Raw genomic sequence first — 27403 nt, forward strand, 5'->3', positions numbered from 1 at the left:
ACGTAGTGCTTGAGCGAACACTTTCAGATTTTTTTTTAATTGCCTGTGGAAGATAGCACAATTCTAGCCCCTGAGCTGGTCTACTCGAAGAGGTGGACTTGCACAAACAACTGAAATGCATAATCAACTAATTAACAAAATACCGCTAATTATATTAACTAATTACCATATGGCACATATTTAGGGTTGTTCGCTTTCGGGTAAAACACAATTTCACCTGATTTTTACTCCCCGAACATGTTTCAGGAGAATTGGGTTAAACCCATTTCGCCCCGAATGGAACTTCCCAGTAGCGATCTGCACAATCGTGTGCCGACGGCTCACCATTCTCTCCAGGCACCCTGTGCAGTGCAATTTATATAAACAAACGAGTGCATTTTATCCCTGCTTTCTCAACAGGTCGCTGTGAGCTCGTATGTGTGCGCACACACACACACACACAAAAAAAAAAGCTTGCAAAGGGGAAAATATGTTTGAGGCTGACCATGCCATGAGTACATGGCTACCAGTCCGGGAGTAACAAATTTAAGACGAAAAAATAAAAAAGCAAAGAAAACGGCGCTTCGCCTACTGCCCATGTGCACCTGCTTCCATATATGGCTTTCATGTGAAAGGAATGGGTGAGGAGTCGGTGGGTGCACGGTGATGTTTCTTGCACAGGTTTTTTTACCAGTGAGGGCTCCAACGCCTATTACCACTTTTCTTCAGCCACCCTCTGTCACGGTGAGTTAGACGCGCTCATCAGTTGGCCTTGCTGAGAGCCATGCAGCATTCTGCATCCCCCGCGCTTCACGCAGCTTGTGGTATCCCCTTTCGACTGCCCACAAAAGAAGAGAAAGAAGCCACTGCACTCAAAATTCTGTTTTGACAGGAACAGCAAGATTCCAAGAATGGAGGCATTGTTTCGATTCTAAGAACTTCAAAAAAGGGTCACGTTTTAGTGGTGGGGAGAGAAAGACAAACGAGAGATGTCTAATTTTGAAAGTGCTCCAAAAACAGTAACGAATGGCACAACAAGGTGAAGTAATGACAGCGTTCTTAACGTATCCAAGTAAATATAAGCCAGTAAAGAGCTTCAAGAAACCCAATACTTTTGAGGAGGAATTGCGGAGCTTGCAACACTATATATCTTTTCATAAATATGCCCCCGAGGATAATGGGTGGTTTGAAAAATAAATGCTGAACACATGGCAGTTATGTTGGTGACATTGCTAAGTGGTAAGAACTGCACTTAGCAGACAAAACACCATTATGCTGGGCAGACTTGAAAGCAAAATTTTGCTGGCATTCAAGGTCGATGCAGCAGAATTGTGGGATGCAGTGTTACCCTTCAGATACAACTGTGACTATTAAGAGTACAGTCAAGCCCACTTGATATGAACATCACAGTCACACACAGTGTGTTCATTATAGGAGACCATAATAAGTGGACATGCAAGATTAGGCTAATGAAATAGCAAAAACATTTATTTTTTCTAAAGTAATCAGTAAACTTGCTTTTATTCTTCAATGCCGAACAAAAAGCCATTGATTCCATATCGTTCAAAGAAGACAAATGCTCATCACAGATGAGCTGTTTCAGTGACAATCAACTCAACGCAGTTGAAGCACTTATAGGTGGTGTTGGTCTGATGTCTTCTCACTTTTGTCATCTGATTCATTGCTGAAAAAACCTTGTACCTCACGAACGATGCCTTCATCTGAGCATGAATCTGCGACATCGGCTTCATCGATTGCATGCATTGACGAAGTCATCCTAGTCAACCTCAGAAGCACTCGACTACACTTCAATGATGCGCTGCCCTAAATCTGCAGGCAAGTAGTCATCAGTCTGGAACTTCACAGTTCCAAACTCTCCTGCTTCTCACAAAAATGCGGCCTTGCAAAAGGTTTCTGAAGCAATGTGCAGTAACCTCCTTCTAAGGAGTATGCTAAACAGCAGGCATGCAAGGAGAGTGGTACCTTCACAGGAGACTGAATGGCACATCGATGTTCTCTCTGAATGAACATGGAGCCATGACTTCATTTTATCTGATATGCACTGCCACAGGCAGCATGAAAGAATTGTGTCCGTCATGCTATCTTCTTCCATCAAAACCAAGCATTCATTATAACTGCAATAGTTATAAGTGGGCACGACTATATTTTCTTTATAATTACCACATTTGGTTGAACTGAAGCTTCCCTGGTAGCACTTCTTGCTTTGATTGTCAATGGGCTATGTACAGACATTCAAAGAAAGGTGCAATATGGAGCCCCAAAGACCGATGAGCTGCTTCATGTCTCATAAAATGCATTACCTCCATTACAAGTGAACCAGGAATAAGCTGCACTAAAGCTGCCGCTTGGAAAAGACAAACAAAGTTCAGTGTCCCCTGGTTGGCTTGGGTTGATGGGTAACAAAGAGACTGCCATACTTTCTGTTTTAGTTAATGTTCTCGTCAAGGTCAATATCACTGAAATGAGCGCCCTTGTAGATAATGGAGCCATGGCGTCTATATTTACAAAAACGAGATACACGGCACCCTTCGACATTCTGGCATTAACTATGGTCCAGACGTACGATAGGGTACTTGAGTTCACATAAGAAGCGGGCAGCAGGTTGCCATTATCCCTCAAGAGAAAAGTGTATAACAGCTGTGTCTTACCAGTACTCACGTACGGGGCAGAAACCTGGAGGCTTACGAAAAGGGTTCTACTTAAATTGAGGACGACGCAACGAGCTATGGAAAGAAGAATGATAGGTGTAACATTAAGGGATAAGAAAAGAGCAGATTGGGTGAGGGAACAAACGCGCGTTAATGACATCTTAGTTGAAATCAAGAAAGAGAAATGGGAATGGGCAGGACATGTAATGAGGAGGGAAGATAACCGATGGTCATTAAGGGTTACGGACTGGATTCCGAGGGAAGGGAAGCGTAGCAGGGGGCGACAGAAAGTTAGGTGGGCAGATGAGATTAGGAAGTTTGGAGGGTCAACATGGCCACAATTAGTACATGACCGGGGCAGTTGGAGAAGTATGGGAGAGGCCTTTGCCCTGCAGTGGGCGTAACCAGGCTGATGATGATGATGAAGAAGCGGGCTTTTGCAAATGCTGATTTTCAGCGGCAATGTGTTATTAATGATGTCAGCTATGACTTCCCGTTTCCCCAAACAAAATGAAAAAAAGCTGAAGCTTTACTGCAAGAATAAAGTGTTAGCCGAGGATAAAGCAAAGCTTGAGGCCCAAAGAGAGATACTAATCATGCCATGACTAATTAACAGTGAATACAACATAAAAAAGGTGCATCTTGAGCATGACTGCATTAATTGAGTGATTGATTTCAGGAAAAAACAGTACACCACAAAACCGTTTTACCAATAGTCTAAGCTAGTGGAAGCCCATAATCATATAAGTTGGCAGCTAATCTTAACAGGCATAATAAAGGTTAAAAGTTAATAAAATGTGCAAAAAAGATGCATGTGTGAAATTATACCTTAGCAAACAGGAAGCATTTCACTAAACCTACAAAGTTCCTAATCACTATATTTTTGCACATTAAAATTGCGACAACCTTTGACCATAGAGGTTACAAGTGCCAGGGAGATTGAAAATGAGGTTGCTTCCATTTCTAGTGCTAGAGATTGGCATAATAAAAAGCTTATCAGCAGTGGGTAGCTGTAGTTAAGATGCTATGATAAGCAATTGACACCTTTCATTTAAATACAAGTAGAAAGGGCAGTATGCGGAGTTCTTGAAAGAGTGATTTACTCCAATTATACATGCTTGAGAACGTAATAATCCAAAGGCTCCTTTCTGGAAACAAATCATCACTTCCAAGCAGCCCATAGAAGCCCATGATTCTCAACAGTAGGTGAAATGACAATAATATTTAAAACATTAATTTCATATTGAGTCCTTGTCCTCAGTAGCGTAAAGCATGAGGAGGCTAACTTTAAAGAGGCTTTATTAATATGCAAGTTCCAGCGCAAACTATAGTCCAATGTAACCTAAGTATCTTATCGAGTCCACCTGCTCCAGGATGCTATTATCAATGTGAATTTGTACTGATGTTGTGTTGACAAAGATATATGCAGAGCAGAACACTATGCCCTTTGCTAACACTATGCCTTAGAAAAGTGTTTCCGGATGTACCAAAGGTCACATATCGCTGCAATAGAAACTTTAAAGACATGTTAGTGCACACAAAATAAACCCTTGGTGCATCCTCAACATAGCAAGCCTGTGCTCACCCCATGTGCAAGATCTGCAAACACCTTCAAAATGACATAAAAGTTGGTATGTGAACAAAACCAAATCCAGTTTTACCTGCACTATTTCAAACGTTATCTACATGTTGAAATGTTCGCTGTGCCAACAATGCATTGGCAAAACAAGCCAGTTAATGATAGAAAAAACAAGCACCGTGCGGACGCAGCCAAAGAAACTTCCCAACGTGGTTGCACAGCACTCTAATCTGTTGAGTCACAATTTCAATGAAATGAAACTTTAAATCCTACAGTCAAACTTCACATCTCCCCGAGATAGAAAATATAGTCAAATCTCATTCACAAGATCAATAATTTTAACCAACAGGTATAAACTTTTCAAAAGGAGCTCTTGAATCTATTCACTATACTCATCAAACAAATATACCCAGTAGTCTTCTTTCTTTCAATTTTTTTTTTTCCGAGACGCATGTGTATGCATGCTCTCTCAATTTACACTCGTGGTCGCCGGCGCGGCCTCCATCTCTTGAGTTTCCGCCCGATCCTGGGCTGGGCCAGCTCCAAAATTATTTGCGGCAAGGTTGTTTGGTGCCCGAGATGCCATTCCTGTCTTCCCCGAAGGCCTTGGCTTGACAGGGTGCCCGCTCGGGGCGGGGTCTGCTAAGCCTCGCGTTAGCCTTAGCTCCCCAGCCATGAGGTCGTGACTTCCAAACCCGATAAAAGTCCAAAAGGTGGGCCTACCGGGCTGAATTCGGTGTCCTCGTGGTCTTGATGCTTATCTTTGTCGATCTTGCCAAAAGATTTGGTGGCCCGGTGGATTTGCAACGTCGAAAGCTTCGAAAATGCCACGTGTCTCGATAATGCCTAACCTCGTGCCTCGGCAAGCTTTACGAGAGAGTGTTCACCAAAAGAATACAGCAACACCTACAAGACAACGAACTGTACCCTGTTGCATCTGGGTCGCAAGCCCCAAGGGTAGCGTTGGCCTGGCGGCCTGGGGCACAGCTGGAAGCATCCGAAGGCCCTGGTAAAGGATGAGTCGACTGCTAACAAAACAACTTGTTTATCCTAGCATCGCAAAAGAGCGGCCGGTCAGGTCGACCGAAGTGGAGAGACGGGAGACCACGTTACTCGACGGAAGAAATCGGAGCCTCTCTCTTGGCGTCCGGGGGCAGCTGCTTTTATACTCTCAGAGTTGAGGGCAAGAAGGAACGGCTCTGGATGGGGCGCACGTGACAGCGCTGCTCGGGCCCGTTGAGACGAGTAGTGACGCATCCGCCGGGCCGGCGCCGGTCAGACCTCCTCGCTTCACAGTTGGGGAGCTCCTCTCCCCGGCTGCCGCGCTTTGACAAGCGTGGGCACCAACATGTACACACACACACACACACAAACACACACGAAGACACGTGGCATTGAAACATGCCTGGACGCGCTTGGGAGGAAGCGTTGCGGCAGCGCTGAACGGGCCAAAATGTCCGCCGCTTTGAACGAAGCCCCGGCGTCTGTTGCATCTGCGCCGGCTATACCGCACGTCGGAGGCGAAATGTAACAACCCCCACAGCATGTTTGGCTTCCGGGCGAACCTGTCAACACAGGATGTCTTGCTACAAATTAAGGAAGCGATCCTTAACAAGATCTCCAAAGCAGGCGAAAACATCATCATGGCCCTAGACATCAAAGGGGCTTTTGACAATGTCAGCCACAGAGCCATCATGGAAGGGCTAAACAAGACCAACTGCAGCAAGAGGGTCTACCATTACGTGCGGGCATTGTTGTCAAAGCGCACGGCGACAGTAGGACTCGGAGACCTGCGGAGTGATATCTTGGACACGCCTAACAAGGGTACCCCGCAGGGCTCGGTCATTTCGCCAATTCTCTTTAACATCGCGATGATTGGGCTAGCCCAGAAACTGAACGAGATCGAGGGCATCCAGCACGCCATGTATGCAGATGACATCACGGTCTGGGTAAATCAGGGATCATTGGGCCAAAAAGAAGAAAAGCTTCAGAAGGCAGCAACATGCGTCGAACAATTTGTCAAGGAGAGAGGCCTCGCGTGCTAAACTGAGAAATCAGAAATTTTGAGGATTGGAAGGAACACAACCAAGGAAATGATAGAAGTGTATCTGGAAGGTCAAGTGATACCAGTGAAGGTCATAATACGCATCCTCGGCATGTGGATCCAGAGCAGCAAACGGTGCGGACACACGCTAGGTCTGCTCAAGCAATCGATGGAGCGGCATGAAGGAAGGAAACACGATCATCTGGTCAGGAGCCTGGTGGTCAGCAGGGTCATGTACTCAATCCCGTACCACAACATGACGCAACAAGAGAGAGAACAAGCCGAGACTCTCATCAGGAAAGCATACAAGACGGCGTTGCATCTGCCCAGAAACACGTCGGACGACAAGCTACTCAAGCTAGGCATTCACAACACATTTGAAGAGCTCAAGGAGGCACAACTGGGTGCGCAGCTGTACAGGCTCCAGCAGTCAACCACCGTCAGGGCTCTCCTTAAAAGATTAGGCTATAAAAACATAGAAGCAACGGAGGATAGGATGGCTAACATACCAGACTCTTTTCGCCAGACACTGAAAGCTAGCCCCCTACCAAGGAATATGGACCCGAATCTGCATGCGGCCAGGAGACAGGCACGAACAGAATACGTAGAAAAACACCCACTAAAAACAATGTGGTATACACGGATGCAGCCCTATACCCGCGGGACCACAACACCAAAGAACATAGAGTTGCGGCAGTGCCCGTGGATCACATGGGAGAGCTGATAAGCAGCGCAACCCTAAGGAGCTGCACGGTAACAGAGGGGGAAGCAGCAGCTGTGGCTCTAGCAGTGGCGGAGGGTTACCGTAGAAACAGATCCTTGACAATACTCACAGACTCCAAAGAAGCATGAAGAAACTACACGGCAGGTAGAATCAACAAAGGGGCGCTGCAAATCCTCCTCGAGGCAGGGCTTCCGAACGAAAAGATACTGCATACGATTTTCTGGGTGCCGGGTCACACCGGAATAGGGGGAAACCACAGGGCCGACAGTCTAGCTCGCGAGCTTACATACCTAGTGGGACAATCATGGGACCTGGATCCCACTATGACGGTGGAACCAACGTACGCGGAAATACTAAACTATCACCGAGGCAGAAGGATAATATATCCACCACCCCACCCATCTTTAACACAACATGAAGCAGTCGGCTGGCGAAGGCTGCAGACAGGAACATTCTCCAATCTACACACTTCCTACATAAAATGTTTCCCAGTCAATAAAGGGGCACATGCTCATGGTGTGGGGCCATCCCAACACTATATCACATCACATGGGGGTGCAGAAATAACTTCTCTTTCCAAAAAAAAAAAAACAAAAAAAAAAAACAAAAAAAAAAAACAAGAACAACCCAGTGCGGAACAGTGGGAGGGCCTGCTCACCAGCGGCGTGCTCACAGCCCAAAAAGGATTGGTGCAGCATGCTCTCAAAGTGGCCAGGCTCAGCGGTGCTCTGGAATAGGGGCACCGACCACTCAAGACGACGGAGACTTCAGTAAAACATGAAGACCGCCGTTAGCCGCTGAAAGCTGTAAATAGAGCAATAAAGTTTTTCCTTCCTTTCTTCAATTTACACTTGTACCATTATTTGTACCAGAGTCGCCCAATACCTTTTTCTATGAAAGCTATTGAAGGACCGACCAAACACAGGTTGCCACCAGACATTATTCTCCTATCCCCAACTCTTGGGAATTCTAGGGTTCAATAGTTCACGCTTTATTAGAAAACCACATTGGATTGGCCACGTCTACCAATATCTGTAAATTATTTCCTGGTTTCAGTTATATCTCCTGCTGTCAAAGTTTTATTTTTAAGACTCCAAATATGACCAAAAGTAAAAGTCTTCACTTAATACAGTGCATGGAAGAGCTTGTGGTAGAGTTACAGTGACAATGTTTAACGTGTCCGAAAGTTGTAGATCAAATTTATTGATTTTATACTGCCCAACAGGGAAACATTGAAAATTGCCTGGTACCTGGAAAAGGGTGGATCCAGGGTAGCCTCCAGGGGAAAGGGGGGCATGTCCTCCCTCTTTGAATTTGGCATTGTGCACCTGGGTGCATCTGATCAACAGGAGAGCGCTTCTATAGGCAATGCCTTCAAACATTATGCCAGGAGGCATGGATAAAAGAAGTCTGGAAGAGTGAAATGGGCAGGAGGCAAAAAGAGGGTGAAAGTGCAGTTACGGAGATAAAATGGGACTATACATGGCTACCTGAAACTATGTTTGCACCTAGTTTTTGAAGTTCGGAACACCATATGTTACACAAGGCAGAGCGTTGGTATTGTACACCACATTCCATAAGTGTATGCAACGGCAATGTGATGGTGTAAATGCCTTTTTTGCTACCATGAAATAGTACCATCTGCAACACTGGGTGAATAGTTTCCAAGTCACATTTCTTCTATACTACATAACATAAGGAACACTAAAGAGGAATATCAAGTTATATTAGTAAATTTGGCTTCTGCAATTGCTAAACAGCAGCCCTCACTGAGAAGAGGCTTGGTAAACGAGATAACACCAAAAACGAATGGTGGGCTGTGATGCCATCCCATGTTGCACCACTAGCTCACCACGACATGAATTTCGACACTCAGGTCTACTTAACTATTTACTGGAAAATAAGAACTACATGCATTCTAAACAAAGACTCAACCTAGCAAGTTTCTGCAACTTAATAGGCGTGGAAATGGCCCAAATACATAAAATTGCATAGAAATCCACGACGTCACACTGGCGTAACCAGTGCAGAAGTTTGGGCGTAAAATTCAATAAAGGAAAGTTCTGCCTTAATTATCTATAGTGATAGCGTTTCTGCCAAATGAGCAAAAATAGTCTTGAAAGAATACTTTACCAGTCTAAATTGACATAGCACTGCTATTTAGTGTCCCTTTATTATAATAAAATGAGATGTGCAACGGCCCCAATTTTCTATGTTACTGAATAAGGTTAGAATGTCTGGATTATGCAATCTAAGAATCCTTGCTTGTGACCTAGAACTGGGTACATGATATATAGTGGTTTCTTTCCTGGCAATAACACTGCAGAATGAGAGATATATACTTCAGGAAGAATAACTGAGACATGAACAATTATTTATAAAAGACAAATTGTTTCCTTGGTAGGTTTTAGTTATTCACGTCAAACGTACAGAGCAAGATGGCTTAAGGTAACTGCTTTTACAGCAATTTAAGAAGAGTTCCCACACTTTGTAAAGTATAACCATACAACACAATGTGACGACTTGTCCAATGAATACATCAAGTGCACAAATGAACATGAGTTTATCCCATAGAACTGGATCTGTAATATGTGTAACACATAGACAATAGCTTCACGATGCTTTATTGACAGAGAAATAAAATGTAAATCACAAATAGATGAACATGCATACAAGCAAGACAACACCCACCACAATTTGCAAGATAAACTTGTCAACCTCTTGTAAACAGCACACTAGTGCATACGCAGGCTAGTTGGTGCACGGCTGAAGCAAGAACAAACTGCATTCAGCGGGGATACAGAATCAAGATGGTGCACTCTTCTGTTTACTCTGCATTCTGCAAGAGTGCTGTTTGCTTTAAACACCAGGAACACAGGCCACTATGAAGTCGCCTCAAAACATGTGGCTGAAAGCCGAGTAAAGTGTAACAGTGAACAGAGGTTTTGCAAAAGTTACCAGGAACACAGCAGTCAATTTTCACAGTGACATTCATCACAATAAACTTACTGTACACATCAAGGTGACTGGGTGGTTCACACACTACTGCCCTCCATTAAACTGACATTGCTTGTTAAATTAAAAAGTATCCTGTTGAGAGCCAGCAGCAACCCTTGTTGCCATGATGGGGTTGGGCAAGTGCCTTATCATCTCAGTATCCTGTACTTAGGATCAACTCTGTGAGTCATGCAGTGCTAAAGACCCTCAGTGATGAAACTGCATATATACACACACACAAAATTCCACAAGCATCTTCTAGCTTACCAATAATTTTGTTAGTGAGGATTTTGGTGCAACACAGACAATCAATTTTTTGGCAAGCGTTATAATATGACAGCAATTTAGAAAATGAATATACAACTTTCTGACTTTAAGGCACTCCTCAAGTATGCCCCATTTTACATTATAATACAGTTTATTGCGGAAGTCTCCTGAAGTGAGTCAATGATATGTACATTTCTTCCTTTCAACTGCTCGATTCACTGCCTGAGTCACTACTGCTTGAACCACTACTGGAGTCACTGCTTGATGATGTGCTCTTCTTCTTTGCTGCAGCTGCAGGTGCAGTAATCATGTCCGTAACTGGAGCTGGCTTTGGAGCGGATTTCAGGTGCTCACGTAGGTCAGCCCTGCGTACAAAAAGGATGGGAATGCTGCAGCTTCTTGCTGAATGCAACCAATTTGGTTCAAAATGGTACACAAGAGGAATGTCGAGAGTAATACGATCAAAAGAAGTCCCAGTTTCGCTTGAAAGGTGAACCCTTGATTGCAATAGCAAATTATTAAGACAGATGTGCGTATAAGAATAGTACAATTATCAGCTGTAAAAACCGCTGTAAACATTCGCCAACTAACTTAATTAACGAGCACGTTGTCACCTGCACATGGGCAAACATCAACACATCTTACTCTATGACTTGCTGTCAGAATGCTGGTGTGATGAAGAGCGGCAGCAGTGGCGAGCGAATTCCCCTTCATGCTGCCTCTCGCTTCAACGTGAACTTGGCGCACGAGAACACAGCGCGCACAAGGCCATCATCTATCTTGGGCTGGCTAGCCTTCGAACCCACTGCCGATTACTTGCAAGATAGGACACATGCAGCCGTGCTCAGCCCTCAGCCGCACCCCAGGTAGAAGCAGAGGTGCAAGCTACACTGCCCCCCTCCATCCATCTAGCACACACACATTACCCTGCTACCCCCTTGCGCGCGTCAGAAGATGTTGCCACACCAAGACACCACCCCTCTTGGCACACCCTCACATTTTTTCCCCTCACACCTACAGCACACGGCGTGTGGACACGATCTCACCACACTTGGACTTTATCCGCCATGCGCAGCACCTATAGGGGCGCCACTGAAAGCTGTATAGCGGCGGCCGTTGGAACCGCAGGCGGGCCTCATGCCGGAGACTTCCACTGCAGGCATGACTGAAGTGTGTGCGTGATATCTGCCGCTTGTGCGCGAGCCAGATAGTTACTTCTGTGGTGTCAGTGTGCGCAATTAAATTGCACTATACATTAGTGGATATGTGTCTGATTTTACGGCTGTCTGGGATGACATTGTCTCCTTACGCACCAACTGTTTGCCGCAGATGAGCATCAACAAGCTTGCCTACGAAATGGAGCTCATCGCTAGTATGCCGCTTTCATTATAACGCCCGGGCCGCTAATGGCTTCATTTGTTGGCCTGTGAACCAACATTCTTTATGTACAGACTTGCTTGGTTTACATGCCGTGTATTTTTATAGAAGGTTGAGGGAGTGCCCTCACGCTTGCGAATGCATGGTTAGTACAGGCGCGGCCACGTGAGAAGCAAGCGACAGTAATACTTGAAGACCAGCACGATGAGCTTGAGAAAAATATTACATATAGGACTTTGGCAACAATTGAGGGTTGATTGTTTTTATGCTTGTGTCTTACCACTGTACAGTATGGATTTCACGTGTTCCATCGTTAAACAAGCAGAGCATTTTGATGATTTCACAGCAGCATGTGAGTGAGGTATCGGAAGGTGCCAAAGCTGAAAATTTGCCTACCTGGTCAGTCAACAGCACATTTCTTTTATATTTTGTTATTTTTTAGTGTAACCACTATCTGAACTAGTATCACCCTCGCACCCAAATGCAGAATTAAACCGCATGTTGTATCGCCTGTTGTGCCCCGAGTCTGAATAGACAATGCGTCACTTTTTAATTAGTTAAAAGAGTACGCTGACACAATATTAACACTTTGAAAGTGAATACAAAGCATGGATATAAATAATTCTTGTAAACCCTGGGCGACATTGAAATCATTTTTCAAAGCAGAGACAACTACAGTGAAGCAACATGAACATATATTGGCCAATTTCATGCAAAAGAAGAAAAAGAGAACAAGCACTTGCTACCACCAATAGAACGAAAAAAAAAAAAAAAAATCAAGAAAAGAAATATGAAGGTTTCAGAATTGACCACAACGCATGACACAGCCGGGGTAAATGAATATGCATTAGTTGCAGACATAAAGCCTTCGAAGTTCAGGCGTTTCCCGTTACCACAAAGCGGTATTAAGAGGAAGCTTTAGCTACATGTAAAAGGAGAATGCATGTAAAAGGAAAATTCGCTTTTCTCGGCAACCACTGCACCAAATTTGACGAGGTTTGTTGCATTTAAAAGAAAAACTTAAAATCTAGTGGCTGTTGGTTTCGAATTTTTGAGTTAGGTCGTCAATTTTTTATTAAAAATTGGCAAAAATCGAAAATTTTCAAAAAACGAAACTATTAAGTTTACAACTCTAACTCAACAACAAAAAAATGATAATACAATTCTGTGAATTGTATCTAATAGCACATCCAAAGTGAACAAAATTGATATGTTACACATGAATATAAAAAAATTTAATCATAGGGAAATACAACTTTTGTAAAACCGTTGTAACCAACGTAACAAATCCACGTAAGATGTAAAATGACATATTGAATTTGTCCGCTTGGAATGATCTAATGGATGCCGTTTACAGAACCGCGATATCAGTTCTTGATGCAGAGCTATCAATTTGTAAACTTCGTGCTTCTATTTTTTTTCAAACGGTCAAATATTTGAAAATCGTTTTAAGAAAATTCAAGCCCTAAATCGAAATTCCGCTTCCAACAGTCACTAGAATTTAACTTTCTCTTTCAAATGCAACAAATTTCATCAAAATCGGTCCAGGGGTTATCTCATCAAAACGTTTTTGCGTTTGACATGTATTTGAATAGGCCGCGTCGGAGTTGGGCCCGAGCTAAAGCTTCCTCTTAAGAGGAAGCTTTAGCTCGGGTGCTCCTATCTAAATACATGTAAAAGGAGAATTCGTTTTTCTCGGCAGCCACTGCACCAAATTTGACGGGGTTTGCTGCATTTAAAAGAAAAGCTTAAAATCTAGTGACTGTTGGTTTCGAATTTTCGATTTAGGTCATCAAATTTTTATAAAAATTTGGCGAAAATCGAAAATTTTCAGAAAACGAAACTATCAAGTTTACAACTCCGTAACTCAGCAAGAAAAAATGATATCGAAATTCTGTGAATTGTACCTGATAGCACATCTAAAGCGGACAAAATTGATATGTTACACATGAACCTCAAAAAATGGAGTAATGTGTAATTACAACTTTTGCAGAACCTTCGTAAACAACGTAACAAATTCACGTAAGATGTAAACTGACATATCAAATTTGTCCGCTTTGAATGGTCTAATGGATGCCGTTTACAGAATCGCGATAGCTATTCTTGATGCAGAGCTATTAGCTTGTAAACTTCGTGCATCTATTTTTTTCAAACGTCTGAATTTTTGAAAATTCTTTTAACAAAATTCAAGCCCTAAATCAAAATTCCGCTTCCAACAGTCACTAGAATTTAACTTTCTCTCTCAAATGCAACAAATTTCATTAAAATCGGTCCAGGGGTTATCTCAGAAAAACGTTTTTGCGTTTTTACATGTATTTGAATAGGCCGCGTCGGTGTTGGGCCCGAGCTAAAGCTTCCTCTTAAGAGGCAATAAAAACGAAGTTGAATGCCCTGTCAAAAGCCTTTAATGCTCACAGACGCCAGGATGTACAGTCAATGTGCAGATAGCCGAAGTGAGCGTACACCAAACGTTGTACGCCACAGGTTGCATTTCAGTGTAATCGATAGACAGAGCAACAGCTGATTCCGTGCAATGCATGGGTGATTGCGTGACGTTTTTTTGAAGGCGGCGTCACCTGCTTTTTAACACGGAGTCCTTTGTTCAAAGCGTCTAAACACACTGAGCGCTTCACAGCTTCACTTCGCATTCTCTGGCTTAGCTTTTTGCATCTTTATTTATTTATTTTTCTAAGGGGGGGGGGCATCGCGTCTCATCAGTAACAACAACCTAATGTTTATTGTATATTCTGGACTGTAGATGAGGTGACCAAGTTTAAACGACCCACCGTGGTTGCTTAGTGCCTAAGGTGTTGGGCTGCCAAGCACGAGGTCGCGGGATCGAATTCCGGCCACAGCGGGCGCATTTCGATGGGGGCGAAATGCGAAAACACCCGTGTACTTCGATTTAGGTGCACGTTAAAGACCCCCAGGAGGTCCAAATTTATGGAGTCCCCCACTACGGCCTGCCATATAATCAGATTGTGGTTTTGCCACGTAAAACACGATTTGATAATCTAAGCTTAAACGTGGAAGCACCCCATAAAGGCGCAGCAACATCAGGCAAAAAGTAAAAACATAGTAATCGCTTTAAAACTGCAGTAAACAAAGTGCGATTGCTTATCTTTTCCATTGAACAGCCACGATCCAAGACTGCCATCGTTCTTGCTCAAGAAGGAGCACCGGAAACTAAGTGTGTGCCTGATGAATTTTTGCACATGTTCAAGTGCCCAACTAAGCAACTGTTGCTTCAAGACATCGGTGAAGGCTCACAGAAGCGTTAATTACGATCAAGAACACAAACATGAGAGCACGCGCATAGGCGTGGATAGGAACAGTGCTCGCCCGAGCCCGCCTATGCTTGGCAGCCTTGGCGACATGTCAGCGTTTTGCGCATGGCGTATACAGAACCTCACAGCGACGCCAACGTCTACGACGATGGAAGAAATTCACCTTGAGTGTCCATATAACTACCTTCACAATAAAACACAGTTATGAGTGGATGAAGCATGCAAACATTGTCATGCAGCAAATCTGCGCAGTTTGTCAAAGCACACGAAATTTGGTCTTCCTAAATGCTACTCTGACAGATAATTTTGCCCAAAAGTACAGACACTAAGTACTGACTTCTACCACTGTTTAAATAAGCAATAGAAAACATTCAGATGTGGTGGTGTCACAGTGTACACAAGAATGCATTACCATCAAGTCTTAATGTACACAAATTCTAAGCAAGACAAATGCTTGAAAGCGACACCTATGATATTTCAGACCATGACCTTTTTCACACTTGCAGATTGAACATAAATGTACCTTAGTACATCATTCGTAGAGCTCTCATAGGGGTGGACAGTTAAAGGGACACAAAAGGCAAATACTAAGTCAAGCTAAAGTGATAGATTAGTGTTCAAGAATCTCTAAGGTGTAAATAATATTGTGAGCAGAGCCTTACCAATCGAGAAATTGAGGTAAATGCAGGACATGATTAAAGACTCCCCCGAGACATTCAAGCACTTGCCTGATGACGAAAGCACCCCTCAGTTAAATTCTGTCACTAGTACTCAACTACTTGTCACAAAAAACATCCTCTTATTGTATTACAAGATGAAATAAAATGCTACTTGTCCAGTTCTATTTCATTTTTAGAAAAAAGTAACTAATTAAAAGTACTGTTGACAACGACGTGGGCGGTCAAAACATTTCATTTTCGCTCGACCCTGCGCCACCCATGCTTTCGCGTTTCACTACTTTCCTCATCACATAGTGCTGCACTGGTTTTACTGGCTCGCGAAACTCGCACAAACTTCAAGTAACAGAGAATTCAACTTCCATGTGATGTCGCAGGATGCGCAAACGGTCTGCACCACTTGACCAAAAAGCAGCTGCATTGGCGAGTCCACCGCTCTCTCTTGGCTTGGTACCGCTGTCTGTCGGGCGCTGTTTTACTCACCGATGGCAGCAAAGGGTGGTGATGGCGTATGCAACGTCACCACTCCCCCGGTTGGATGGCGGGAGATATAAACTTCGAAAAAGGTATTCGGACCCTTCAGATGCAATTTTCTCGTAAACTAAGTCTTTTCTTGGCACGAAACAAGCATTGCAATGTTTCTGGAATGGTAGGTAAACAGTGCACGCCGACTTAGTATTTGCCTTTAGTGTCCCTTCTTTAAGTAGGTGAAATATGAGCCAACCTGGGTACTACTCCCTTACTGCACAAAAAACTTGTTTTTTTTTTTCTTTCCCATATTGTCGCAGGTCACAAAGCATAGGGGCTTTATTGCGGCAAGTAGCAGTACCGCGTTGTACTCGAAAAGGATGTGCAGGATGCAGGCCAGCACAAAAGAACGTCTTTGTCTTTTATTTTTCGCGCTCGTACTCTCAAGTGGCCCGGTCGTCGTCTTCGTCACCATCAGGGCGTAGATGGCACAAATAATGATGCGGCATTACCCTCCCTCCAGAGCGAGCATCGTCCCGATGTTCAGCAAATGGTAGTCGTTAGACTTGATAAACAGCTTGTCGATGTCCATGTCATTCAGAAAGATACGGCTTCATGTGCACCACGTGCACTATCTCAGGTCCCTGTTGACGGCGTTTGGAGCAGCATGAACCGTCGCCCACGACCTCGTAATTCACGTCGCTAATATGGCGCAGAACCTTGTATGGTCCGAAGTATCGGCGTAGAAGTTATTCAGAGAGGCCTCGGCATCGCACCTGAAACCAAACCCAGACTCTTTGCCCGGGTGTATATAAGCGACGAATTGGTGGTGAAGATTGTATTGTCGGGGGTGACGTTCTTGCTGTGTAGTTATTCTGATGCGCACGAACTGTCGTGCTTTCTCGGCGCGCTCAGTGAATTCTGCAATATCTTCGTGTTAATCATTGTAGTCATGAGGCAGCATAGCATCAAGCATCGTAGGGACTTCTCGACCATGAATCAAACAAAACGGCATCATTCTGGTAGTTTCCTGGCATGCCGTATTATATGCGAATGTGAAATACGGCAATATTTTGTCCCAATTCTAGTGCTCCACATCGACGTACCTGCAAAGCATGTCTGTGATAGTCTAGTTGAGGCGTTCTGTAAGCCCATTCGTTTGTGGGTGATAGGCTGTTGTCTTCCTATGCGCTGTGCCACTGAGCGTGAACACAATGCCCAAAAGCTCAGCTGTGAATGCAGTTCCTTTGTCGACCGCTGGAACATCGTGCCTCAGGACAATGTTCTCGATAAAGAACTGTGCCGTTTGGAATCGCCTTGGTTTCCGCGTATCGGGTGAGATAGTCCATTGCAAGCGACTATGACCCTTCTGTTGCCGCTGTCAGATATTGGAAAAGGGCCAAGAAGGTCTATTCCAATTTGAGCAAACGGTGTTTCTGGTACTGCAATGGGCTGCAGTAGCCCAGTGGGTTTAGTTGGTGGTACTTTGCGTCTCTGGCACTCAAGGCAAGTTATAACGTAATGTTTCACCTCTGCTGCGAGCCTTGGCCAGTAGTATCTTTCTTTAGGCTGTTTCACATGGCACGATTGGGGCGAAAGAAATCGTTCTGCCGCGCGCGTCGCAGAGCGATTTTCGCTGACAGCTTTCACATGCGTTCGCGGCAGCGCGATATCCGTTGCAGCAATGCGCAAGGTTGCCTCCTGCTCACGAAGTATCCATGCTTGCATCGTTAAATAAAAACGACATGGAAACTAGTCAAATATTCGAATTTTCCTATTCTTATTCGATAATAGAATAGGTACACCATTTTTAACGTTCAAAAGCGTTGAGACTTTACGACAGCTTGCAGATATGGTAAGTGAGGCGCTGCACAACACCGCAAGTATGAGCGTGTGGCATGGCGTGCGGCGTCAATCGTCAGTTTAGTACACTCTAGTTTCGTTGTTGCTATGGGAGCCGCAACTTTTTTTCCTGGATGAGTATTTGCTTTTGCAGAACAACAAACTACTGTTGAGTGTGCATGTATATAAGCTGCTTGCGCAATTTGTAGAGATAAAGAGGTTGACGACAGCAGCGATCAAGTGGGTACGTGCCTTATGTTGAAGCGGCGTCCTTCTCCCGACCTGGGTAGCGTGCAGCTTCTCCTTTCAAACGAATTGTGTTTGAACGCTGGTGGGTACGCCATAAACATAGCTAGAACTGACGCACGACATTGCTCCACAGCGCTACCAACGCGCGGTAAAACACACATTGCCCCTCCCCCATCGCGCCGATCGCTGCGACTGAGCGACGGCGCGACCAACTTGTTGGAATCCAGTCGCGGAGAGCACACGACGTCGCGGCGGTCGCTGAGCGACGGAATTCGCTGTGTCGCTGACTGAAAATCGCGCCATGTGAAACAGCCTTTTGATTCGTGCCAATGTTTGCATGTAACTGAGGTGGCCCGAGGTGGCTTCGTCATGCCAGGCCTGCAAGATTTCGTGGCGGAGATTGTCGGGAACTATTAGCAGATATACACAGCTCTTCCCTGTTGAAGAGAAGTTCTTCCTGTAGAGAATTCCATTGCGCAAACAGAATGAAGGTACACTCCTTGAAAATAATCTCGACACATTCGTAGCTCACCCTTTCAAGAACTCTATGAGGGAGTTGAGCTCCTGGTCGTCTTCCTGTTGCTGGGAGATGGTGGCTGCATCAACAACTCCTAAGAAACCTGCATATTCATCCTCCTCAGCGCTCGGCGGTGCAATCGGTGATTTCTAGAGGAAGTCGGCGTCTAAGTTCTGCCTTCCTGACTTGTAGACTATTGTTATGTCGTATTCTTGAAGCTGTAAGCTCCAGCGTGCCAAACGTCCAGAAGGATCTTTCATATTGGTCAACCAAAAAAGGAATGGTGGTCGCTTAAGACTTGAAAAGCGCGGCCGTATAAGTACGGGCGAAACTTCGCGGCTGCCCATACGACAGCCAGGCATTCCTTCTCCGTGGTTGAGTAGTTGGACTCAGCACGTGATAATGTTCTGCTCGCATAGGCAAGTAGTCTCTCGGCAGTGTCTTGCCACTGAATGAAAACAGTGCCAAAGCCCACATTAATTGCATCTGTGTGGATTGCTGTTGATGGATCCTCGTCAAAATATGCGAGCACAGGCGGAGTTTGTAGACGTTGCCATAAATCGTTGAATGCCGCTTCTTGCTCCTCTCCCCATACAAATGCAACGTCTTTTCTTGTGAGGCGGGTGAGTGGAGAGGTGAGGTGCGCAAAATCCGCGATAAATTGCAGGTAATAAGTGCAGAGACCCAGGAAGCGTCTGACTTCTTATCCATTGGCCGTGGGAACTTTGCGACGGCTGCAATTTTATCCGGGTCAGGCCTAACACCATCTTGACTGACGACATGACCTAGGAAATGAAGCTCTTCAAACCCAAAGTGACGTTTTTCTCGTTTCAGTGTAAACCTCGTGGATCGTATGGCTTGAAGAACTGACGGCAGCCATTTTAGGTGTTCTTCAAATGGCAGAAAAAACAATTACACCGTCGAGGTACACCAGGCAAGTCTTCCACTTTAGACCGGATAGGACAGTGTCCATGAGCCTTTGAAACGTGGCTGGGGCCAAGCATAAGCTGAAAGGCAGAACCTTAAATTTGTAAAGTCCATCAGGCGTCACAAAAGCAGTCTTCCTTCAATCGCGCTCATCCACCTCTATTTGCCAGTATCCACCTTTAAGGTCTATAGAGGAGAAGCAACGCGCATGCCGTAGCCTGTCCAAAGAGTCATCGAACCGGGGCAATGGATAAACAAACATTTTTGATTGTAACGTGATTCAACTTGTGATAATCAATGTAGAACCTCAACATACCATCTTTCTTTTTTTAAAAGCATTACAGGTGATGCCCAAGGGCTCTTTGATGGCTGGATTACATCATCCTGTAGCATCTTCTCGACGTGCTGCTGTATTGCATCACATTCTTTCTGAGCCACAACCTACTCACGATGCAGATGAGAAGCAGCCCTTAAACTCTTCGAGCAGTTCCATAAGATGGTGTCGTTCTGTTGGCTTTAAGCCCGGACCAACGTCAACAGCGGGTGTACATGGGGTTGTACGAGCCTTCGTTTCTTCTTGCATGGCAAAACAGTCTTGAGCGCAGTCGATTTCATCTAGGTATGCGACAGCAGTGCCTTTACTGATGTGCCGACATTCGTTTGTGAAATTTGCCAAGAGCACCTCCGCACGCCTGTCGACTAAGCTGACAATGCCACGGGCGATGGCAACACCTTGGCGAAATAGAAGGGCAGTTACATATTCCGCTACTGCGTCTTTTTTTATACTGTGCACCGCAACTGACGGAAACAAGTCTGCATGATAGCAGCGGTATGCACACGTCTTCGTTGATAACACGTGAGGCTCGGTGTTGGATGTTCTGTGCCATGGGTCATGTCTTTTTCAGGGGAAAATGTTACCATGCTGTCGTGTATGTTGACAATGGCACCGTATTCTCTTAAGAAGTCCATTCCTAATACGAGTGATTTGCAGCACTCCGGTAGAATCACGAATGTAGCGACAAAAGCTACGTTCAAGATCGTGAGTCTTGCAGTACAGTTGCCTGTAGGTGTCATTATCTGGCCTCCAGCATTTCGAATGTAAGAGCCCATCCATTCCATTCTGACTTTATTTAGTTTGTCTTCCAGCGGCTTGATCATTATAGAAAAGTGCGCGTCGGTGTAGACTAAGGCTGTCACTTCATGCCCGTCAATTGTTACAGCGAGGTCGGCAGTCATAGTTTTGTCAGCGTCGTCCTTTTTCGGCAACAGTGGGGGATTTTCGGCAACTTGAGGACTTGCAACCTTCCCTGCAGAGGTCGCTGCTTTCAGTGTCCCCACCGTGGGCTGGGAGACCGACCTCTGGTGACGTCAGATAAACTTTGGCTGCTCGGCGGGGAAAAACGAGTTGGAAACGATGAGCGGGACTGTAGATTAGATGGCCTCACTTGCCGGCCAGCATGGCTGTCATTGAAGGAGGCACGGCTTTCATCAAACAAGCGGTGCATAGCGGCATGTGGACTTACTGGTAGCCAGCTGGACGATGAGGACAAAAACAATAAATGTGTCCTGGCTCTCCACAATTATAACACAGTGTTCGCCGACCTGCCGTGCGCCATATATCGGTCTTGCGTAGCTGGGGTCGCCTTACAGGTTCCCATTGGGCCCAGGCTGCAACGGGAGGCCGTTGACAGTACTGTTGTACCGGTATGGTAGACAAGGGACAAGAAACAGCGTCGGCATAGCTGTATGCGTTCGGTTGGTATAGCAGCTCAGAAGGCGATGAACGACAAACCCCGTCTGAATAGCTGTAGGCGGTCTGCTGGCATGACATCTCGGGACATGGATGAAAAGTTTCTAGAGGTCTGTTCAGCAACAAAACACTTTTTTGCATTACTTGATAATTGCACACCAGATGCGATACAATACGATCAGATCTGATACACAATGACAATAAAAGTAACGAAAAAGAGGAAGGGCACGTCCCAGATGCGTTTAGTAGAGTGTAGTGCTCGTTGAAAGAGCTAAAGCCGATACTACAGCACGCAGATCGATTGAAAGAATCCCGACATGTTGAGATGGGTCAAATAATTAATTGCTTTGTATAAATTGAGACAGTGACATGCTTACTCGACGGCTGGTAACTATTGTGCATAGTGAACTCCTGCGTGTGTTTGCCCAGGAACTCGACCGCCTGTGCAACAAATGCGATCATGCTAAACCACAATTATTTAGACTCAGTGTGTTTCTCAGTAGACTGCAAGGAATGTTGTTGTCCCTTATAGTATTTGAATTTGAGCTCTTGAAAATGCAGTGTAGATGAGGGCGTTGAGATGGAGACAATGCGAATACTGCCCGCGTGGTTGTGAGCTGGATCAATTTTTTCCTTTTCTTTTCCTTTTCTTTATATTGACTTAAACATTTTTCTTCTTCTAAGAAAGCAGCTACATTCAAATTGTATTACATAAATTACAACTTCAAGCTTCTAGTCTGCAGCAATGAAAGAAGCTAGCAATTGACATTTCGCTGTTTTTTTTTTTTTTTTTGTAACAAAAGCAGGTGAGGAAATTGATGTTTCTGAATTATGAACAAAGACAGTTTGTGCTAAGTACTGCGACAGTCTTGTGGGACATGGTGCTACAGGCCAGCAAAATAATTTTTTTTTTTTATTATGGGGATTTACGTGCCAAAACCACTTTCTGATTATGAGGCATGCCGTAGTGGAGGACTCCGGAAATTTCGACCACCTAGGGTTCTTTAACGTGCACCTAAATCTAAGTACACGGGTGTTTTCGAATTTCGCCTCCATCGAAATGCGGCCGCCGTGGCCGGGATTCGATTCCGCGACTTCATGCTCAGCAGCCCAACACTATAGCCACCAGCAAAATAAATGAAACTAGCTCAGACTCACTCACAAATTATATTTTTTGTTTAGGGCTCACTCAGACAGAGACTGACCAAAATTATATTCAGCCAAGCTCACTTGAACTCACGACTCACAAAAATTCTGCTCAGCCAAATTCACTTGGAATGCTCGCTCCTACTTTTCCTGTTTCCTCTGTGTGAAAGCTACATTGCCGATTTTCCCTACAATGGAGGCACGAAAGCGAAACTCTCTCCAAAAGTGATCGCCCTAGAATCAAGTCATCTTCTGTGATGTCGAAGTCATTTGAGATTAAGTACTACTTTATAAACCACACAACCATTTCATTCGGGGGCAGTACCAAGCCACTACAAGGTCCATAGAGCCCTTCTGGCCGGACTCGCACTTAAAGAGGGCCTTCCGCTGGTCCCACCATCCGCACATTGCTGTCTCGTTGATGTCAAGCTGCCAAGCCGTCGCAGAGTTTGCCAGCTCCTCGGCTATCAAAATTACTTGTCTCTCGAAGCGGGCGCCATACTGAACGTGCTGCGTCACCATATTCTTGCAAATGAACTGAGCTGAAGCCTGAAAGGCCGCAGAGTACTGCAGTACTGTAACCACACACCAGTCACAAGCACAGCAAAAATGGTGACGATTCAAATAAAAAACAAGTTCTCCCTTCGGTGAACTTGTCTATGGATTGGATCGAGATGTAAAGGTACAGGTTGCCAAGGTGACGTGAAGGCGAAGTTCAAGCAACAAAAATCATGAGAAAACTTGTGTTACAATAGAGTAAATTGGTTCGTTTTTCTGAAATAATTGAATCGAATCTGATTTGAAAATGTTAATATTTAACAACCGTATTGCAAACATATTGTCTTCTAATTTCACACTGGTTAAAATGTTCCGAGATTCGGTGTAGATGAAATTGGAAACAACATTTGAAGAAAGCCCCAACAATGGAAATCAATTCATTTTTACTTAGGTGCACTGCAATATCTCAAGCTATAAAGCCGTGCCTATAGTTTTCCTTTAGCTTTTCCTGTGCTGAATAAAAATCCCTCTCATTAAGGCATATTGTGTAAAATTTGCCAGTGACCAATTTCATACATGTATGGCTTTTGCATTGCCTTCTTGGCAAGTGGGATTTGTGCAAGAAAGCACTTTGACCATAACAAAACAGAGAATGAAGCAGTCGGTGATGTAGCAATTATGCCCAAATCTAGTCATATGGCATGGCAGAAATTTTTGCTAACAGCAAAACCTTCCTTGTAATGAATTACTCTAGTTTTTCAACAGGTTTGTTACACATGCACCACAACTTTTATTCATGCACAGACCACTGCAATCATCGTCAAGCATAAACTAAAGCAAAAACAAGTGTTATGAGTGAGTGTTCTCGATGGCACACTCTTACTGTGCAAAAGCTGCCTATTTCGACATGCAATTTCAATTGACAGACTTCATAACTACTACTCACGTCAGTCCCCCAAGGCCAATAGACGTGAAGAAATTAATGGCAAATCGAGTATTCTTGGGCAGATCTCGTGGGAACAGACCTTCAAAAGCATCTTGCAATGTCCTAGAAAAAGGAATCATAGTGCCACATGAAGATGCTATACAGTAGTGAGCATGCATATTTGCACACATACTTCACAACAAACATACTTCACAACTGCGTTTTTCATTACCACTATAGCAAACCTATAATTTTCTTGAAGTGGCATCACACATGTAGTTGTGAGCTCTCATAACACAGATTGTAACCTGGCCACTTGCTTTTTGTTGACTTGACTAGAAATATATGCAGTTTTTTTTTTTAAGGAAGACGCGGTCGTCCGTTTTGTCTTGCATTTTTTTTTTGTGGCACCATTATTTAAGAAATGAAAGCAACACAATGTGATCTTCAAAAAGTAAGACTAATTTACGTGTTCATCCGCAAAAGTGAAGCTCTGCAGTTAAAAGATCAAGAGAGCATGCTGCTGCTTTTAGCCTGTGCTTTACTCATTTCCCTAATGATTGCTTGCGTAATGCATGGATGCAGTTGCCAATGAGGAAGAGGCACTCAGATCAAATGACTGTCAGCACCCAGCAATGCTTGGATTTTTAAAGCCAAACTTTGCAGCGTGAGCTTCCTTTATCACAACTGATTACATTCCAGCAGCGACCAGAAAGTGGGATTGTGCCAAAGAGTTAACTTCCATGGCTGGACATTTTCATTATGGCATTTGAAAGCCGTATTTGCAATGCTAGCAATCACTTTTAACAGGTGAAAAGAGAAACGGACCCCCTGCTTATCTGGGGCTTTTCTCTCATTCCCTTATAGTCCTAAAGCTTATCTAAATAGCAACTCTTAAACAAGTTGCAATGGAAAACATTAGTATGCCAGCAGCATGTGAAGGAATAATCATGTGTGAGTGTGAATGGATGGCCTGGTCTGCTCCAGTGCCAGCTGTGCCAATCATGTATATTGGTAAAGCAAAAGAAAACCTGTTACAATATGTGCCCCAATATTGTGACGCAGTACATTAAAGGGAAGCTGAAGCGGTTTTCAAATTCCATGAATTGCTGGGATTGGGAAGAACAGACCTATTAATTTGTGGTTCTGAAATTTTTTTCTTCGTTTTGTTAATATAAGGGGCGGAAATTGCTTTCTAAATCCGCCCTGCGGACACGCCCCCGTCGCTTCCCGGAGTGCCGGGTGAGGATGCAGCCGGAGGAGAGAACCGGCGAGAGTGACGTTATTCCCGGGGAGCGTGCCGGCGGACCGGCTTGCTGGCATGTGCTGGCGTGTTTCTTACCGTCCTGCGCTTTACTAGATGACGCTACGAGAGATCTGCCGCTGCTGACGTTTGCTTTCTTTTGCGATTTGCGTGAACTGTGCTTCCTTTCTGTGCTGCGCGAGTGCCTACAGCCAAGGGCGCCCAACATGTCCTCGTTCTGTGCAGCATTCGGCTGTGCGAACACAGGCGGGCGAGACGATGTGGTGTTTCACATGTTCCTGAAGGACAAGAAGCTTGCAGCGCAGTGGGTCCGTGCGGTGAGGAGAGAGAACTTGGTGCCAACGAAATCAACTGTGCTGTGCTCGAACCATTTCCGTGACAGGAATTATCATCGGAGCTTGACAACGATGCGGGCAATCGGTATACCAATTCCGGTGTTCCGGTGCCCACACTGATGCACTCCAGAAATGCGAACATTTGCAGCCATGAACGTCTGGTAATACAGTTTTAGCGTAGCCGGATAGCCTTGCGACCAATGCGGAAACGCGTTGTTGCTAGCGTTGCTAGGCTTGCCTAGCGACATTCGACGTACGGTTGCAGTTACCGTAAGGTTCCCGTGTTTACCCCACGGCGGTGCTAAAACTTCCTAATATCTGTATGTCAGCACTAGCATGCAGCACGCATACCAATTCTTGATCGAGCCACAATCGCAAAGTCGTCGAACCATAGTCTGAATATTGCACATATAATCAACCTGGCTATCTCGATCTGAATGTGTATGATAAGCAACTTCCATGACTGTACCTCGCAGCACTGTATGTGGTGCTTTGAAATGCGGTACTTATGTTCGCGATCGTGTATCAACACGCAAAAAACCACCGAACTTTAGACAAGCAGCAGCAAGGTGCTTGACATCGCGGAATTGCACCCGTGTTTACAATCTAATGAGAAGTTAGTGCTTGGGCATTCTTCCAGCAGCAAGTTCCCAGTGACACTTTAGCGCGTTTTTTCTCCTGTCATTGCAACGTGCAGCTACATGAAAAAATCTACGTACCAGCTAATTTTTCCAATGCGCGAGAAGGTGCTTACATCGTTCTCGCTGTTGGCACACCCAACATCGTCGTTGCCACCATCGTTTTCTGTATCTGCTGTCGGTTCGAACATGTAAGGCGAAAATACAAGCTGTCCGAGACATCGAGACTGTTCCATAATGCTTACAGCTCATCTGTGAAGCCAGACCAGAACAGCGTGCTACGCTCTGAAACGGCGGCGCCGACCGGTGATCCCCGTGAATGACGTCACAGCGGTCCCGACCAATCACGGGCAACAGCGGCGCTCGCGCGATGCCCTGAGGTGCTGGTGCGCGTTTTCTTGCAAGAAACAGCCGCTTGGGTTTGTTTCCGCCCTTTTTAAACTATATATTCATGTTCAATGGCCTAAAAACTGTAGAATGCCGCAGGGAACTCATTTTTTCCGAAAAGTGTTTCAGCTTCCCTTTAAATCTGTTCATGGTTATCAGATTTATGCCAGAAATGGAAGGCACGAGCTGGAACTTGTTTAAATGAACCATAACATGTTTCACAGATGATAGTTACTGAAGCTTTTTTTCCATTAATAGAACGTGGTGCAGATTGCATGTCAGTTTGAATTATCCATAAATTCAAATCAAGTGATTTTGCATTAGAATTGCACTGTACCAGTTACATACTAACACACTACCACAAGAGAGCCTATACACATGTTATAGCTACGCATACAGCACACACATCAATGAAATGTGCCAATATGGCGTTCTGAAGATGAAGAACTTACGGGTCTTTTATTCTTTCATTCAATTTCGGTAGACCCATGTACTCGCATAATTCTTGGAACAGGATTTTAATGAAGATACGGCTCGATGACGTTGTGTCATCTTCAGTAAGCTTGATATGAGACAGAACCTACACAAGCAAGGAAACATTTTTGAAAGCAAATATGAAACCACATAAAATAATATTGATACAAAATCATTTTACAGCACTATTCAAGTATTTATACCCATCCAAACTCCAACCCTTGAGAACATCTGGATGCCATTACTATGCAGTAAAAGAATCCAAGTTCCACAAAAGACTGCACCTTCACTCACTTATTTACAGTAACACATTGCAGTGTTGCATTACAGCAGGAGTACAGTACGTTTGTTGGCTTCTCATGAAGTGATTAATAATAAATCGG

The 27403-nt window shown here is 44.5% G+C and overlaps 2 protein-coding genes across 5 annotated transcripts in view; one reads left to right on the top strand and one right to left on the bottom strand.

Annotated features, from left to right (window-relative positions):
• Positions 1 to 5771: 5771 nt before the first annotated feature.
• LOC140216922 (putative nicotine oxidoreductase) lies at positions 5772 to 6272 on the top strand. The gene has a single exon (XM_072287456.1). It carries the CDS (start codon positions 5772 to 5774, stop codon positions 6270 to 6272), a length of 501 nt encoding a protein of 166 aa, XP_072143557.1.
• Positions 6273 to 9602: 3330 nt separating this feature from the next.
• Positions 9603 to 27403, bottom strand: part of ncm (pre-mRNA-splicing factor nucampholin) — a 96472-nt gene continuing 78671 nt past the window's right edge. For 3 of the 4 annotated variants that reach the window (XM_050193257.3, XM_072285916.1, XM_072285918.1), the window contains 3 exons: positions 26999 to 27126; positions 23944 to 24045; positions 9603 to 10624 (listed from right to left, as the gene is read on the bottom strand). In XM_050193257.3, the coding sequence (XP_050049214.1) occupies positions 10462 to 10624; positions 23944 to 24045; positions 26999 to 27126 (393 nt within the window). In that variant the 3' untranslated portion in view covers positions 9603 to 10461. Of the gene's footprint in view, positions 10625 to 23939; positions 24046 to 26998; positions 27127 to 27403 lie in introns of those variants that run through there. The other variant, XM_050193258.2, reaches the window with a different exon arrangement.

Source organism: Dermacentor andersoni, chromosome 1 (assembly GCF_023375885.2).
Source record: "Dermacentor andersoni chromosome 1, qqDerAnde1_hic_scaffold, whole genome shotgun sequence".
Lineage (NCBI taxonomy): Eukaryota > Metazoa > Arthropoda > Arachnida > Ixodida > Ixodidae > Dermacentor > Dermacentor andersoni.